At 47.3% G+C, this 17,862-nt stretch overlaps 1 protein-coding gene across 3 annotated transcripts in view; it reads left to right on the top strand.

Moving 5' to 3' along the window:
- Positions 1-17,862, top strand: part of LOC136851235 (beta-catenin-like protein 1) — a 211,406-nt gene that overhangs the window by 84,418 nt on the left and 109,126 nt on the right. For 2 of the 3 annotated variants that reach the window (XM_067125188.1, XM_067125189.1), the window contains exons 2-3: positions 9,810-10,016; positions 10,206-10,315. The exons of the other annotated variant lie outside the window; for it this stretch is intronic. In XM_067125188.1, coding sequence (XP_066981289.1) covers positions 9,810-10,016; positions 10,206-10,315 — 317 coding nt within the window. The remainder of the gene's footprint in view (positions 1-9,809; positions 10,017-10,205; positions 10,316-17,862) is intronic. 3 annotated transcript variants of the gene reach the window in all.

Below are 17,862 nucleotides of genomic sequence, written 5' to 3'. Positions count from 1 at the left end.
AGCAGAATCTGTCAGCCAGGTACATTCCAGGCAAGAGAAATGTCGTGGCAGACAAGCTCAGCCGCCAGAATCAAGTGATAGGGACCGAATGGTCCTCCACTGAAGTGACGGAAAAGGCTGTTCGACCTGTGGGGCGCAGTTTTGTTACCACCGCACAACAGAAAACTCCAGGTCTTCTGTTCTGTTGTGCCGGACCCATGGACTGCTGGACGGGAAACCTCGGCGTATTCTGTCTGATTCGGGGAAAGTGATGATCAAAATCTCAGGATGATTCTGGTGGTAAAATGGCCCCAGGCCTTTGGTACCCAGACCTGCTAGCTTTTCTGAAATCAACCTGCTGTTTCAACCCCACGTGGAGTGGTAGCACCAGGCAGTGCAATCCCTGTGTCTTCATGGCTGGAGGTTATCCACCATCTCTTGCAAGCGAGAGGCTTTTCACGTCACGCAGCAACAGAGATGGCAGGATACCTCAGAAGATCCTCTGCAGTGGTATACCAGGGAAAGTGGTCTGTCTTCTGTGGTTGGTGTGTCGTTAAAGGGGTATCTCTGGTCGGAGCTACTATTCAGCAGGTCGCAGACTTCCTCGTCTTCCTCCACCGAGAAAGCTTTTCTCCTTTCAGCTGTGAAATTTAGAAGTCTTATGGCTGAAAGGAGTTGACATCTCTTTCTTTCGAGATATCTCTACTAATGAGAAGCTTCAAAGGTCTTGCCCACCCAGGGACCTCAGGCCCCTGTGTGGGATTAGACTCTGTTTAAGGAGCCTGACTCGTGACCGTTTATATTTTACGAAAATGGATCTGACCCTCAAGACCGTCTTCCTGCTGGCCCTGGCATCAGCGAAGAAGAGTTGGCAACTTCATGCACTATCCTTTGTGAAACACTGAGGGGATGGGGATCAGTTTTTGATTTTTCCCCGGATTCCAGCTATAAATCAGAATCCTTCGGTCCCTGACGAATCCATCACGATCCTCTCCCTAGAGGACTTTGTAGGTAATGAACTAGACAAGATGCTACTGTGTCCTGTTAGAGTGCTGCGGCGCTATCTGAAGAGGACTTGACGTCTCGGCCTGAGTGTCGCAACTCTTAGTTAGTACTGGCTAAGAAAGAAGTGTCCAAGAAATTTACTCTTTCTGGCATCGATAAGGAGACCGTCTGCAGGAGAAGACGACACCATTTCGATTTATCACAAAAGCATTGGTCCGTGCATTCCGGAAGAACATGTCGGTTTCTCCAGGTGCTGAAGGCAGGTGTGTGGTCCCAACAGACTACTTTCACCTCCTTCTACCTTATGTTGCATAAGTCACTTTTTTCCTTGGGTCCTGTGGTGGCTGCTCAATAAGTTGTGTAGCTTACCCAGCTCCTCTAACAGGACAGGTTGCATCTGATGTATGGTTGTGAATGGGAGAATGATTGTGGAGTGACTGGCCTCTCTTTTTCTCCCCATCCTGGCTCTCTTCCTACGGGCAGGGAGCGGACGTGCCATTACATGCTGGATCTGGCGGTTGATGCAGGTAAGCACCCAACGGGAGCTCCCGTTCTATTTTCTGTTCAGGTTGATAGAAGCAACCCCACTCCTTCCTCTTGAAGTGGGGGAAGGAGACCATGACAATAAGACAAACCCAGTGCTTGTATTTGCCTTTATGTCATCCGACGTTCTTCTAACCTACTTTGCATGAACTGACATTTCCTCTTTCATGCAAAGGGACTCAACTGATCCCGTGTTTCTTACAGCCCGATCATTTTGTCAAAGGCAGTTTTCCCTTCCTCACTCTCACAACCAGGAAGGGAAGACAAGGTGGTGAACTCCAGTCAGTTCACTCAGATTCCTCCCTCCAACCAGTGAGTCTCCTAATGTAAAGGACCGAGGGTTTGTATATTGTGTCGGAAAATCACAATTTTTAAAGAAAATTGTAGTAACTATACAAACCTTTTAATCATTTATGCCCCTCAATCTGATACCAGGCCCGAAAGGCAAATTGGAATGTTTACATCCGGGCAGGCGGTACTCTGGCCACCCAGACAGTAGTTAACTGCCTAACCACCTTGTTTGAAGTTCACTGGCTGTTTCCAAAAGTAATCCAAGAATGTAAAAACCTCGGGTTTGTATAAATAGGAAAATACATTTAAATATCTAACTTCCTGGTAGTTACATATATATAGCTTTATCCCGCCGATTAAAATTTTACGCACGGCAGAAATTCAAAATTCGCGGCAATCGCCGATAGATGGTCAGGTGGCCATACCTGAGCGCCCTCTACCAGGTACCTAGAACCATTCCCAATTGTCCTCAGAAATTCCCTGCATGTCGTTCTATCAACACGTTGGAAATTCGCTCTACTTTGGTTTGCTTTACTACAATTGGTGAAGTACCCATTACTTGTTTGGTTTTCGTTGATGGCTTTCGCTGATTTTGGATTTTCCCTGGATTTTTCTTTTTCTCATTGTTAGCCTATTTGGTCGGTTTCTGACTGTAACAATTGTTCTTTGTACTTGCTTTTCAAGATGGCTGACCCTGTTGTTAGAATGTGTGTTAGGGGATGCAAGAACCGGCTTCCCAAGGCTGCTCTTGATCCCCACACAGTTTGTAAGAAATGCAGAGATCATGTGTGTGCATTTGATGATAGATGCAAGGAGTGTGAAAGTTTGTCCGAGAAAGAGTGGAGAGAGTATGATCGCTATGTGAGGCGATTGGAAAAGGACAGAATTAGGAGAGCTAGATCTTCCAGTGTCCTTTCAGCTAGGTCTTCTGATAGTCAAGTCCTTTCTAACTTGTCTGATACTAATATTCCTGATCCTAACCCTAAGGTTATAGTACCCGATCCTCCTGCGGAGTCGGGAGTAAGTAATCCGTCTTTAAAGGATATAATGGCTGCTATTTCGGCCATAGGAGTTTCTGTGCAATCCCTTTCTTCGGATAGGGAAGTGATGTGGGGGGCAGTGCATAGTTTGCAACAAAAGTTCGGTGACAGTGTTAGTGCAGTGGAGGGTGCGTCCGTTCGTGTCTGTCACGCTCCTAGCCCTAGACCTCTTCCATGCTCCCCAACCCCTGGGAGAAGGAACGTCGACAGGCTAAGGGAGGTGAGAGACGTTGAACAACGAGCGGACGTCCCCTCGAGCGATCCTGTTGACGCATCCCAGGGCGCTCCCCCTCGCCGCAGGAAAGGCGAGATGAGGACGTGTTCGTCTTCCTCGGATGACGCAAGACCCAGACGTGGTTGGCGTCAATCACAAGAATCTAGACCTATCAAGAGACGCAGGTCCCCTTCCCGCTCCAACAACCCTCTTGCAGCAAATGGAGCTCTCCAGAGAGATTCCTGTCGGAAGAAGACGGCGTTTCTGCGCCTAAACAGAGGCGTACGACGCATATCTTGTCGGAGGAAGAAGACGTATACATTACTTCAGTTCATGCTTCTCCCCCGCCCCCAGAATGGGATGTGTCGCAAGCTGCGTCACCACCTCTTCATCAAAAGATCCCAGCTAGAGTCTCCGAAGTTGTGGAAGCTCGTGCAGTGCCATCTCCAGTTGTTTCCCAGCAGCAAGTGGCACCTCAGGTAAAGTTCTTGTCGGAAGTCCAGCAGTCCTTGCGTCTCTTTTTGACTCTTACAAGTCGCAAGGACTAAGAGAAGAAACACACAAGAAGGAATCTAAGGACGTCAACAGACCCAAGAAGAGGGTAAGGCAAGAATCAGAACAACAAGACGCTAACAGCCAGCAAGACGCAAACTTCGCGGCAAGTTGCAGCGCTCATAGACGCTTCCCGCAACAAGCCGCACGAGTGACGGGAGGGACACAAGGATCGTGAAGCTCCTCGCAGCAAGTTGGACGATCGCGTGACGCACGCAAGCAGCATGATACACACGCTTCCCCACTCGTTCGACATCGGAATTAGCGGATCCTTTGGAAGAGATCTCGGAAGAGGAAACTCAAGAAACTCTTCATGCTGCTGATCTGAAAAGACTTCTTACTCTTTTGGCGGACTTATTTCCTAACGATTTTCAACAGGCCGCACCTCGAGTCCTCCCCTCGCAATATTTGATGGGTAGACCCCAGAAGTCTTCCTCATTCAAGAAGACAGTGTTGGCCAAATCAGTGAAGAGAGCCTTTTCGACACTGAATGATTGGATTTTGAAGAAGAAGGAACAAGGAAAGACAACTTTTTCCTTTCCCCCGACAAGATTGGCTTCTAGATCCAGCTTGTGGTACGAGACTGGGGAAGCTCTCGGTTTGGGAGTTCCTGCCTCCTCCCAAGGGGACTTCTCCAGACTCGTTGACTCTTCACGGAGAACAGCCATGACAAAAGCCAAGGTTCTGTGGTCCACTTCGAGTTGGATCATTTGCTGAAAGGCGTCTTCAGAACTATTGAAGTCTTCAGCTTGATGGACTGGACTCTTGCAGCTCTTGCAGAGGTTTCAGATGAGAAGAATGACACGCAAATGCACCTTATTGCCTGTCTCGATAAAGCTGTGAGGGACGGGTCGGTCGAACTTTCTGTCCTTTTCACAGCAGGTGTTATCAAGAAACGAGCTATGCTGTGTTCGTTCCTGTCTTCTGGAGTGACTTTAGCTCAGAAATCTGAACTCTTGTATGCTCCTTATCTAAACAGCTCTTCCCTTCAGAGCTGGTTAAGGATTTATCAGCAGCCCTTGCGCAACAATCAACGCAAGATCTGATCACAAGGACTGCTAGGAAAGTTCTTCCGGCAAACTTTTTAGCCAGGAAGGACAAGGAAGCTCCTCCTCACGCCAGCCCCCTTTCGTGGGAGAGCCCTTTCCAGAGGAAGTCAGAGAATGGCTGCTGGAGGACAACTTCGTAAGAACCCCAAGCAGCAACCCAAATCCAAGAAATGATCACAACAACCTCCAGACACAAGTGGGAGCCAGGTTATCCCACTTTTGGCAAGAGTGGAGCCAAAGGGGAGCGGACGTATGGACAGTCGAAGTTTTGAAGGAAGGATACAAGATTCCTTCCTAAGGAAGCCCCCTCTTTCACAAGAACCGTTAGAGTTGACAGCTACTTACTCGGGGAGCAAAGCAGCAGCTCTTCAAGAACAGGTGACCCAGATGCTATCAAAAGCAGCAATAGAAGAGGTAAAGGACCTCTCGTCAGAGGGTTTTACAACAGACTTTTTCTGGTACCCAAGAACTCGGGGTTGGAGACCAGTTCTGGACGTAAGTCCACTGAACAAGCACGTAAGCAAAGTCAAGTTTGCCATGGAGACATCTGCGTCAGTCCTAGCAGGCACCAGACAGGAAGACTGGATGGTTTCAATAGACCTACAGGACGCGTATTTTCACGCACCAATTCACCCGAACTACAGAAAATATCTGAGGTTTGTGCATCTCGGGACAACCTATCAGTTCAGAGCACTTTGTTTTGGACTAAGCACGGCTCCTTACGTTTTCTCTCAAGTGGCATCGAACGTAGCTCACTGGTTACATCTAAAAGGGATACGGATTTCGATGTACCTGGACGACTGGCTAATCAGAGCCAGATCGCAAGCAAAGTGTCTGGAGGATCTACAAGTTACAATGAATTTGACGCAACAGTTAGGTCTGGTAGTAAATCTAGCCAAATCACAGCTAACGCCTTCACAGGACATCATCTACCTGAGGATGAGGATTCAGTCAGTGGTTTTTCGGGCTTTTCCAGCCCCAAACGCATTCTAGATTGCTTAGAAAAAGGTGAAGCTCTTTCTAGGAGATGATGGACCTGTTCGGCGAGGGAGTGGATGAGTCTGCTGGGGACCCTCTCCTCGATCGAACAATTCGTCTCCTGGGAAGACTACATCTACGCCCACTTCAGTTCCATCTGTCAAGCTATTGGAAAAGAGGCCAAGATCTGGAGACGTGGATTCCGATCCTCTGGGAATCAAAAATCATTTGAGTTGGTGGAACGACCCCAAAAAACTTCAATTAGGCCTCGAACTTCAACAAAAGAACCCCGACCTAGTGTTGTATTCAGACGCATCGGACATGGGATGGGGTGCAACGCTGGGGAAGGGCGAGATCTCAGGTCTATGGGAAAACCATCAGAAGAAATGGCATATAAATGTCAAGGAACTGGTGGCCATTCATCTTGCACTAGTCCACTTTCAGGAGAAGGTCCAGAACAAGATTGTACAGGTCAACGCAGACAACACCACAGCGTTGGCCTACATCAGGAAACAGGGTGGCACTCGCTCGGTTTCCTTTACGAGGCAGCAAAAGATCTCCTGCTGTGGGCAGAAACGAACAACTTAACTCTGATCACCCGCTTCATAGAGGGAGAGAAGAACGTCAGAGCGGATCTTCTCAGCAGAGGAAGACAGGTTCTCACGACAGAATGGACCTTACATCACGATGTGTGCAACAGGCTTTGGAATCTGTGGGGAGAACCGTCAATAGACCTCTTTGCGACACAGAGAACGAAGAGGTTACCAGTCTACTGCTCTCCAGTCCCAGACCAGGAAGCAGTGGCAGTGGACGCCTTCCTCATGAATTGGGAGGGACTAGACATGTACGCTTTTCCTCCATTCAAGATCCTAGACAGAGTCATGAAGAAGTTCAGAGAGTCGAACGACGCCCGCATGACCCTGATAGCTCCATTTTGGCCCATGAGACCATGGATCATGGAGGTGATGGAGTGGCTAGTAGACACCCCAGATCGTTACCTTGTCGGAACGATCTACTCAGACAGCCACATATAGAGAGATACCATCAAAATCTCCTCGCTCTCAACCTAACTGCCTTTCGACTATCGAAAAACTGGCAAGAGCGAAGGGCTTTTCAAGGAAGCTGCAAGAGCCATCGCGAGAGCGAGGAGAACGTCCACACTCAAGGTGTACCAATCAAAGTGGGAATTCAGGGAATGGTGCAGAAAAAAATAACATTTCCTCTTCCAGTACCTCTCTAACTCAACTGGCAGATTTTCTTCTGCATTTGAAAACCCAAGGAAACCTAGCAGTATCTACCATCAAGGGATACCGCAGCATGCTTGCTTCCGTCTTCCGTCACAGAAATATTGACGTGTCGGGAGACAAGGACCTCACGGATCTCATAAGGTCTTTTGAGACAGTTAAGAGGAAGGACAACCCAACCCCCTCTTGGAATTTGGACGTAGTCCTAAAATTTTTAACCTCGAATAGGTTTGAACCTCTCGACAAGGCTTCATGGAAGGATCTCACTAAGAAGACCCTTTTCCTGGTCGCTTTGGCTACAGCCAAGAGGGTAGGAGAACTACAAGCCTTTAGCAAGAAAGTAGGCTTCAATGGGGAAAATGCAGTCTGCTCACTTCAACTTGGTTTTCTCGCTAAAAACGAGAACCCTTCTCAACCATGGCCCAGATCTTTTCCATACCAGGGCTGTCTCATTTAGTAGGACAGGAAAAGAGAGAGGCCTTTGTCCAGTTAGGGCCCTAAAATTTTATCTACAGAGGACCAGAAACATGAGAGGTCAGACAGATCACCTCTGGTGCTCAGTGAAGAAACCTTCGTTACCCTTATCAAAGAATGCACTGGCGTTCTTTATCAAGGACTTAATAAGGGAAGCTCACCAAGAATGTGACGAGAAAAGCTTCCCAATCCTCAAAGTCAAAGCGCACGAAGTAAGAGCTGTGGCGACTTCGATGGCTTATAGACACAACAGGTCTATGAAATCGATTTTGGAAGCGACTTTTTGGCCAAGCAAATCTATCTTCGCAGATTGTTACCTGAAAGAAGTACAGACCCAATATGAGGATTGCTGTTCCCTGGGTCCGTACGTTGCCTCCGGCGCCGTAGTTGGAGAGGGTACTACTGCCTCTACCCTATAACCTTTTTTTTTTGTATTATACCCTTGCCTTTTTTCTTGATTTGAACTCACAGGTTGTCTGTGAAGGTTGTTGCAACCTTCCACAGTCTGGGGTTGCAAGTCTAAGTTAGGTTTTATGGAGTGTGTTATTTAGTGATTTTAGTGGGTCAGGTGGTCAGCTCTTTGTCCATGGCTATGCCAGGATAGCAAGGGTGGTGGTCTAGTCATGTTAAGGTTGAGGACCGTGTGACAGCCCCATAGAGACTTTCTACAGCCCCCTGGATGGGTCGCTGGGTCTCTCAAGGAATGCAGGCGAATGAGGCAGGATAATTATGAAGCCAGCTTCCTTATCAGGTAAGAACCAAAGTATGTTTACAGCTAATATTTAGTGTTTAGTAATTATACGAATTCCCAACGGTGTTTTGGTTCTCTAACCCACCACCAATGGTGTCAATCAGCTATATATATGTAACTACCAGGAAGTTAGATATTTAAAAATGGTATTTTCATTATAAAATAAGTTTTTAAATATACTTACCTGGTAGTTACATATATAAAAGGTCCCTCCCTCCTCCCCTCTGAGAACAGGGACATGGAATTTCTGAGGACAATTGGGAATGGTTCTAAGTACCTGGTAGAGGGCGCTCAGGTATGGCCACCTGACCATCTATTGGCGATTGCCGCGAATTTTGAATTTCTGCCGTTTTGCATTTGACTTTAATCGAATCGGATAAAGCTATATATATGTAACTACCAGGTAAGTATATTTAAAAACTTATTTTATAATGAAAATACCATATTTACTTTAAAAATTGTGATATTTCTTTTTCAATATATTTCAGCATTATTTCATCCACCCATGACACCACTCTTCCATCTGCTTGTAGAACTTGAGGCCTGGAGTTGCACCTAACTCCTATTTTGGTGGATCTTTGGTATTAGGTTTTGAGGTTTGGAATGTGACTGACAGGTGTCCTTCCTCTTTGTGCACCAAGACCCTAGACTTTTGTCCTTGACCCTTGAGTGGCTGCTCAGACTTTTGTGAGGCTTTCCTTGCTCCTGGACATGTTTACTTTTTGCTTAAGGTTTATAGGTGGGCTTAGCTTTAGTATAGAGACACAATGCATATTGGGTCAGTTCCCACCTTGTGTCCCTCATAGTTGTAAGAATTCAGTCCATGTTTGTGTTGGTCTGGCCAGGCACTGGTCTGAGGACTCAAGTCTGACTATATACTTTCTGTCCTTTCTTTTAGAGGGGGAGGGTTTTTAAAGCACTATTATTCATCCTTGGATGATGATGTGCCTACTTGCTAACCTTGATTTCCTGTAACCCAAACAGGAAAGGCATGATTCCCTTGAACCGTTTGTAGAGCATGATATGATGTGTTGAACATAACTAGACCAGGTCCCTATCAGTCTCTCACATTTGATATCAGGGTATGTTGGGGGTTACAGGATTCGGCTTTCCCCTGCTCATGTTAATGACTAACAGTCAGTCTGTTTGGATGGATAATTGACCATCCCTTTAGCCTTTCCCTGTAAGCATAGATTGTATGACATGACAGAGATTCACCACCTTACATTTTTCTCAAATTTAGAGCAATGCCAGTCAGATCTGTGAGGAAAAATCTCTTACCTCAGGATTGAGGTTTCCAAATAAATGATGGCATGTATTATTGTAGTAGGAAATTTTAAATTCTTAAATTGTATTTTTCACAGATATACAGCCCTAGTAATTACTCAACATTTGGCCCTGTAGCAGAATGAAGAATGGGGTTTACTGATCCCTTTTCACCCACATTCAGATAGTTAACTCTATTACCAAGCTTCTATGAGTGAACCAGATGCTGAAAGAGGATACTCTTAAGTAAAGACTGGGGTTGCACTGTATATCTTTGAAAAATATCGATTATTTTTAGAATATGATACATTAAGAGAAAAGAATTTTCCTTGTAAAGGCTTAACCTGAAATGTTAGTTCATGACTTGAGTTGAGTAATTTTACCAGGATTTTGTACTATCAGATTTATATTTACTTTTCATAGCCTGAAATGGCATTGAAACGAGGATTGGAAGAAGAGGAGGAGGAGAAAGAACGGACTGGACGAAAACGAGGGAGACTTGAAGCTAGGGGGTTAGGACCCCTTCCTCCTTCTCATTTGAATTCTGTCTCACATGTGACTTCAGCCCGTACTCAGAAAATTATTGAAGAGAAACTTATGGAACTAGAGGAAACAGAAGCAGGTGAAGGTGTAAGTATTATAGCTATATTATACTTGTAACCAATGCTTAGTTTGAAAGTATAACAGTTTTATACGACCTTCATGAAATTTTCACATGAAATGTGCAGTGCTGTATTCAGTTTATTTATTATTTCTTAGTAAGTACAGAGTATTTTCAAATTAAGGTCCTCTGAAATGATGCATCAATTTTTTTCATAGACTGATGGTCCTTTAGATGAAGTGAAGCTGAAGAAGATGATTCTTGGATTTGAAAAACGAGTTTTGAAAAACCAGGAGCTTAGAATAAAATTTCCAGATGATCCAAGGAAGTGAGTCATATTATAACTTTTATTACATGAAATATTGCAAGGCATGTTGGACAATATTAGTACTGTGCTGTAGATTGTTAGAGAAAGTACAGCAAATTGTAAAAGTAATTTGTATTTTTCTTAACATAAAAGCCTGAAGTTTTTTACATAGGATTTAGCTTTCAGCGCAAGCTAGAACGGCCATTCAGACTTACTGACAAGGTAGCCAACTACCAGCAGGCAGGGGAAGCCCTGCCCACCTGTCAGTCTCGTCCCATGAAGAGGCACACAGACGATGCTGGCTGCTTTTCTCTGCTGCCTAGTAAGCGGTTTAAGGAGCGGGGTCACAGCCCTCAACCTTCCTGCAGTGCATGGGACAGTCTGGAGTATATCTCTCCTGAGCATCCTGCTGTTGGGTGCTAGTATTTGGCTCCCAAGCGCCCAACGATCCTTCTCAGGCACCCATCGTCTTCGTCCAAGCACCCATCTCCTCCCGAGCGCCTGCCGCCAGTTTCTTAGCTCCTGCTGGCAATTGCCAAGTGCCTGGCACCAACTCTTCAGCAGCAGTCTCCAGCTACTGGGCATCAAGTGCCCGCAGTAGAACAAGACGATCCGTCCTTGGCGCCCATCAAACAGCAGCTTGCTGAAATTATGGGCTTGTTTAAGAAAGCTCCTTCTTAGCCAATTTGTCCCTGCCTCCAGTCTCCTCTGACAAAGAGGTGTTAGACCAAGAGCCTGTCCCTCCTTCAGTGTACGCAGCTCTTCTGCGATATTTACTGGCGAGCTTTCCTTTCTTCTTTGCACCAGCTGCCCCAGTGTCTCCTGATGACAGCTCTCGGCTCCCCAAGATGGTACTCTCCTCGTCATCAGAGAAAGCTCTCAAGGAAGTTGGAGAACTGGCTTTCTGTGAAAAGGGAGCAAGGTAAGGCTTCCTTCGCCTTTTCTCCCTCACAGTTAATCCGTAGGAGACACCTTTCCTACGCCACCATCGAAGCTCCTTCTTTGGGAGTCACTGCCTCCTCCCAAGAAGGACTTCTCCGGCCTCATCAACTCGTTCCATCGCTTGGCTTTCTCATCGGCGAAAATAATGTTTTACAGTATATAAGTAACTTACCCATTAATTACATAGCTATTGTTTCCACTTTAATGGCAGCTTAGATTCAAAATTTCGTGGGTAACACTTCAATATAGTTTGTGTAGGTGATCAGCCCGTCCCACTAACAGAATATTTGAATGACCTGGCAAACAATTCTCATTCATTTCCTGCCGTCCATGGTGGCAACACCTGGTCTGGCGGTAGCTTTTTTCATTATTTTACCGGATTCCGATGGAGGACTCTTTAAAAAATCAGCCATTGGAATGCGTATATTGTAGCCTTCAAGGACCCTGCTGCAGACTGAAAACTTTCAGGATGAGTTTTTTCTTATACAGTATTGTTTTACATTGATTCAATCATCATCGAGCCACCGGTAAACGAGGCCATTTGCATTGATGGTTTGTTTACCAGTTAGGCTTCTGGTGGCCCCAATAATAATTTCGCATTAAAAGTAATTCTTGGATGTTACGACGTTCCATTATAAAAGTAAATTGTATGTTATGCATTTTCATTAGGCCATAACTTTGGCAAATTATGAAGTGTTTTCCAGCTATAAACTACTAGCAAGACACCGATAATATCTTTGTTTTTAAAAGTAATTCTCGAGCATTACAACACTCCATTATAAAGTAATTGGTCTAGACACTATTATAAAATAGTTGGTGTATGTTACGCTTTTCATTAGGCCATAACCTCTGCAATTTACGAGTTGGTTTGCAGCCTTAATATGCTAGCAAGCTGTAAATAATAGTTTTGCCCTAAAAGTATTCATGGATGTTACGGCATTCCATTATAAAGTAATCAGCGGATGTTACACCTTTTCAATAGGCATTAGCTTTTGCAACGCGTGGAATGTTTACCGACCATAGGCTACTGGCGAGACACCGATAATGTTTTTGCTTGAAAGTAATTTTCAGATGTCACGACATTGCATAATTATCTTTGATTAGGCCATAATTTTGGCAATTTATGATTTGTTTATCAGCCATATGCTTCACGCAAGCCACTGACAGTGGTCTTGAAAGTAGTTCTTGGGTATTTTACCATTTCATTAAGCCTGTAACTTTTGCAATTATGATTTATTTACTGGACCTATACTTCCTGGAAGCCTCCAGTAAATAAATTTTTGACATAACCGTCACACCTACCTTTGCAGAACTCAAAGTGCTAGGTAGAAAGTAGTAAGGAGAGAATTGGAGGCTTTGTTGGCGGCTATGAGTTGACGTTCACGACAGCCGAGAACCACCTCACGCTACGAGCCTTGCTGGCACCGATCTCGGGTGCCAGCTTCGTCCCCAACACCCTCTCTCATGCACTCGGCACCAGCGCTAGTGCCCTGGTGCCAATTCTCTCCTACTAACCATCTTACCACATGCTCCCACACCTGGCTCCCTTGCTTCCATTTCCATACCTTTGCCAATTTTGTGTCAAGGGTAACAGATGTTAATCTTGTTATAGTGAAGTGTAGTGCAGTGGAGGAGGTGACTACTTGTCCCCCGATGCTCCTAGACAGAAGGTCCCTGTCAAACTCCCCTGCACCTGGGAGGAGGCATACTGTTAGTCCATGTGAGTCCGAAAGATTTTGCCCCGGATAGCTACCCCTCAGTCAAGCCTGTTGTTCGCAGGTCTTGACAGACCTATCCAGCCCTCTCGGATCTCATAAACCCAATCCCTGTCAGACTCCCCTGCACCTGGGAGGAAGCATACTGTCAGTTCTTGTGAGTCGGAAGGGTTTTGCCCTGTATAGTTACCCCTCAGTCGAGGCTGTTGTCCGCAGGTCTCGATGGACCTATCTGGCCCTCTCGGATCTCATAAACCCAGTCCCTGTCAGACTCCCCTGCAACTGGGAGGAGGCACACTGTCGGTTCATGTGAGTCCAAAGGGTTTTGCCCTGGATAATTACCCCTCAGTCGAGCCTGTTGTCTGCAGGTCTCGACGGACCTATCCAGCCCTCTCGGATCTTATAAACCCAGGCCCTGTCAGTCTCTCCTGCACCTTAGAGGAGGCATACTGTCGGTCCATGTGAGTCCGAAAGGGTTTTGCCCTGGATAGTTACCCCTCAGTCGAGCCTGTTGTCCGCAGGTCTCAACGGACCGCCATTGGATAGGTGTCCGTAAAGTTGTGCTTGTCTTGGCTGTAGTGGCACTAATGACATTTTTTTTCACAGTTTACAGATCCCAGTGTGAATAAGATAATGATCCCAGTGTGGACAAGAGGCTCCATTGACACTTTCGGGATCCCAGTGTGGTTAGTTATGGATCACAGTTTAGAATAATGACGCCAATGGCGTTTTCTCGGATTTATTTCAGCCATTTTAAAGATATATTTCCCAGTTTTGGTGCATGTCAGGTTTAGTGGTTGCTTTAATGGGATAATTGTTTGCCAATTGTTCCCTTGTGGGTTGTCGCCTCCTTATCTATTTGTGTTTTTTCTTTGTGAGGGGGAGTTGACAGCGTCAGTCAGGTTCTTGGCAGCAGAGGAGTAATATCTTGGTAGCAGAGCAGAGGGAGCTGTTTGGATGGCTGACAGGTTTTGTCTACCTGTTGGCTTTGGCGGAGGGTGAAGGACCTCTTTGCCAGTTAGAGCGACTGAAGGACCTCTTTGCTGGTTGGAGCGACTGAACGACCTCTTTGTCAGTTGGAGTGACTTATTCCCTGAAAAACAGCGTAACCATGTTTCGACAATACGATCGGAGTTATCTGTTTCGTGGATGTATTCCATATTTCCGCAACAAGTGGTTGTCTCGATACTACGACCGTTTTTGTCTGTTCATTTGCTTTTTTGTTGACAGTTATGTCTTTTTTGACAACTCTAAATTTAGAGTGTCTGTTTTGTGGTATGCTGTTTGTTTTAAAATTTGTTGTATGTTAACATTTATTGCTCTGATATTTTTAATATTGTTTGACTTTGTGTTATGCCGTAACATTTATTTGTTCCGACACGATATACAAACCATCGGTCCTTTACATTAGGAATTACTTTCAGGCGTAGGCTGGAAACGGCCGTTAAACTCTTGAGCAAGGTGATTAGGCAGTAACTACCGCCAGGTAGGCAGGAATACCCGCCTGCCCGGATGTAAACATTCCAGTTTGCTTTCGGCCATCATGCGTTGCTGACGTGTTTTCGTTCTCTCTGCCTGACTGTCGTTAAGCTCTTATTATCCCGGTGGGATCTTTCTATATTTTTATTTAAATATACGTGTGTTTGATATTTATTAATACAAACCCACAATTTGTAATAAGCTTGCATAAGCCGTCGTTCCCAGCGCTGTGTCTTGGGTTTGATGGCCAAGGGCGTTATTGGAGAAGCGTAACCGAGTGATAATGCTTCTCTTCCAGCAACCCTTTACGTAAATACTGAAGGCGCCCCTGTACATTTGGTGATATAGTTTGGGACGTAATATCTTCACTCCCCTACATTCATCGGGACATAAGAGTTCATTCCCTTCTTGGGCTTCCGCCCTCCGTGTATAAGGGGCATTACTAATTCCTTCCTACTTATGCTGAGTGTTGCTCGCTGCTAGCGTTTGGAGAACTGGGGCCGGGTGGGAGGTTGCGGCCGCCATCGGTAAGGTCCGCTTCCAAGGCGCCCTTGGTGGCCTCCCCTCCGTCCTTTTTTCTCTTCCGTAGGTTCTTCCTTCCCCCTTTAGTGGATCTCTCTTCTTTACCCTCTTCGCTCACTCATCAGGCGAAGACCAGTGGCGGGGAGCGATCAGGCAACCTCTTCTAGAGTACCTCCTCCCTCTGCATAGGGCAGTTCCCCTTGTAGCAAGAGGAGTCTCCCTCCACTAATCATCTTTGCTTTTCTTTCAGGTTGACAGTGAGCATCACAGACACAGCAGTAGTTAGCTGGATATATCAAAGGATATCTCGCATGAAGCAGTCCTGACATTTATTCAGTGTTGCTTTGGAATCGACCACAATACTTGGTTAAATGACATATTTCCACGTCGGGATCGTTCTGACTCTGTTCCCGCCGATGTGGATCGATCGCAATTTGTTCCCGCCGATGTGGATCGATCGCTGTCATTGCTGGTCTTCATGTATGCTGTTGCACTGCCTCCGGCGTACCTTGGGTCCATCTGCTCTTGCTGTTCCCTGTGTTATGCTCTTGTCAACTTGACGAATCTCTGGGCTGCTCTTCCAGGTCTCCTGCTGCAGCCGCCCAGATAGTTCCTGTCGCTGCTGGTGATTTTCATGTGACATTTCTGTCCATTACAGTACTGTAGCTCCTGCCTTCCGAACCGCTAAAGTTGCTCCTGCATCGGCTGTCCTGATTGTCCCCACTACTTCTCCTTTGCCTTGTGGAAATGACGTTCCTGGCCGTTGCAATAGCTCCTGCCCTCCGAACCTCTGCCAAAGCTCCTGCATCGGCTGTCCTGATCATGCCTGCCGCTTCTCCTGGCGGTCGTGCCCGGGGCCGCTTCCGTTGTGTTCCTGCCAGCTGCCCTAGGGGTTACGATGTCTGCCATCCTGTAGAAGATGTCGGCATGAAGATGAAGGAAGTCGCCCTGTTGAAGTGGTGTTCCTGGTCATTGCAGTAGCTCCTGCCTTCCGAACCGCTGCCGTAGCTCCTGCATCGGCTGTCCTGATCATGCCTGCTGCTTCTCCTGGTGGTGGTGTCCTGGGCCGCGTCTGTTGTGTTCCTGCCGCACTTCCCTGGAGGTTACGATGTTTCGTGTCCACCATCCTGTAGATGTCTGAGTGGAGGTGAAGGAAGCCGCCCTATGGAAGTAGCCACCGTCTTCTTCATCTTATCTTCGATTTCATCTTCTGCTGCATCTCCCCTTCCTCTCCCGAGGTCCAAGGGGATCCCAAGAATCGGACAGACCTCTGTCGGCCGAAGGAGAAGAAGGCTGTTTCTTGCCCTTGATGCCCTTGGACATCTAGGCTGCCTCCTTCCGAGGAGGCAGTGGGTCTCTCGTTGGCTCTTCCCGACCTTCGGGTTAGGAAACCGATTCACATAGCCCTGGGTTTTGTGTTTTGGAAGCCGCAGGCGCACAGACCTCGGTTTGCGATCCCGTTCCCGGTCTTGGAGTTTCCGCCTCTAAGACGGGGGCTGCTTCGGGCACTCGTTCGTGAGGTGCTCCGAGTGCTCGAGATTCTATGGAATATCGAGTATCCCGATCTGGTCTGGAGAGATTTTTCCTCGGCCCAGTTCGGGAGCAGTGCGAGAGAAAGGGCCGAGGCACCCAGGTGTCTCGGCTCCTCTTCCTGCCAGCACCGCAAGCGCTGCCTGAGTGCTTGCCAGTGCTCGGTCGGGTTCCCAGCCTGGTGTCTCGATCCTGTCGGTTCGAACATCAGAAGAAGCAGGGAAGAGATTCCCTTCGGGAGTCCTGCGGGACTTCTAAGGGACTGACTCTCTTCTGGGAGACAAGTTCCTCTCGTTGGCTCTTCCCGCCCTTGGGCGGGAACTGATTCACATTCTCCTGTGGGATCTTGCATTTCGGGGGCCGCGAGAGCGCGGCCTCTCAAGGCCACGCCCTCGTTGCCAGTCTTGGAAGTCTGTGTCTAAGACTGGTTCTGTGCTTGGCTCTTTTGATCTATTAGGAAACAAAGCAGCCGCTCCCGATTTTTGGAAGTCTCGTGGGTAGCTCGAATTCTATAAATCATGAGCGCTCTCCTGACGAGAGGCACAGGACGAGAGAAAGTGCCGAGACACCCAGGTGTCTGGTTGCCGGGACGCCCGGGTGTCTGGGTGCCGAGATGCCCGGGTATCTGGGTGCTGAGACGCCAGGTGTCTCACTACTACCCGCCAGCTGCTTTGGTTGCTCGGCCAGGCTTCATTCTTGTGTCTTGAACTTTAGGGTTCGAGCATGCAAGATAGCAGACACAGAATTCCCCTTTAAACCTTCTTCTCGAGGGGCCTCGGCCTCAAAGGAGTTTAGAGGTGGGGAAACTAGCAATTTTTCACAGCACACGAGTCCGGCCTGCCCAGTTACGATTGTGTTCGCGTGATCGGCTCGGCATGGCTTGGCCCCCGGTCGCGCTTACGAGACTGGCTTGGCTCGGCTCGACTCTGCTTGCCAGACTGGCTTGGCTTGGCTTGGCTCGCCCCTCCTGCCTCCCAGTCCGCCGCATACCAACCAGCTGAATCGTTTTCGCGTGATCGGCTCGGCTCGGCCCTACTCGTTTTTTTCTGATTCAGGTTCTCGGCTATGTTCGAGTGAACTTTTTACTCTTCCCAGGAAAGCGCTTTGCAACGGCACAAGTGCTCTTCTTCCCCCGTGTGGCAGTAATCTCCTTCGGTTGATTATCACTCACGGTCCGCCTCTCCTGCTTATCTTACTGGCAGGACAGGTAGGGATACTCTTTCTTCTCACATGTTCCCTTCTCCTCTCGGTTGTTCCGAGAGGCACGAGACGGACAGAGAGAGCTCCGACGAAATTATCTTCGGAGTTCAGCTGCCTGGCATGCTTTGGGTGTGGGCCCCCGATTCTCTCATAGTATAACCAGGTAGCTGAGGAGGGTTT

Source organism: Macrobrachium rosenbergii, chromosome 23, assembly GCF_040412425.1.
Source record: "Macrobrachium rosenbergii isolate ZJJX-2024 chromosome 23, ASM4041242v1, whole genome shotgun sequence".
Taxonomy (NCBI): Eukaryota; Metazoa; Arthropoda; class Malacostraca; order Decapoda; family Palaemonidae; genus Macrobrachium; species Macrobrachium rosenbergii.
This window is presented reverse-complemented; position numbering and strand designations above follow the sequence as displayed.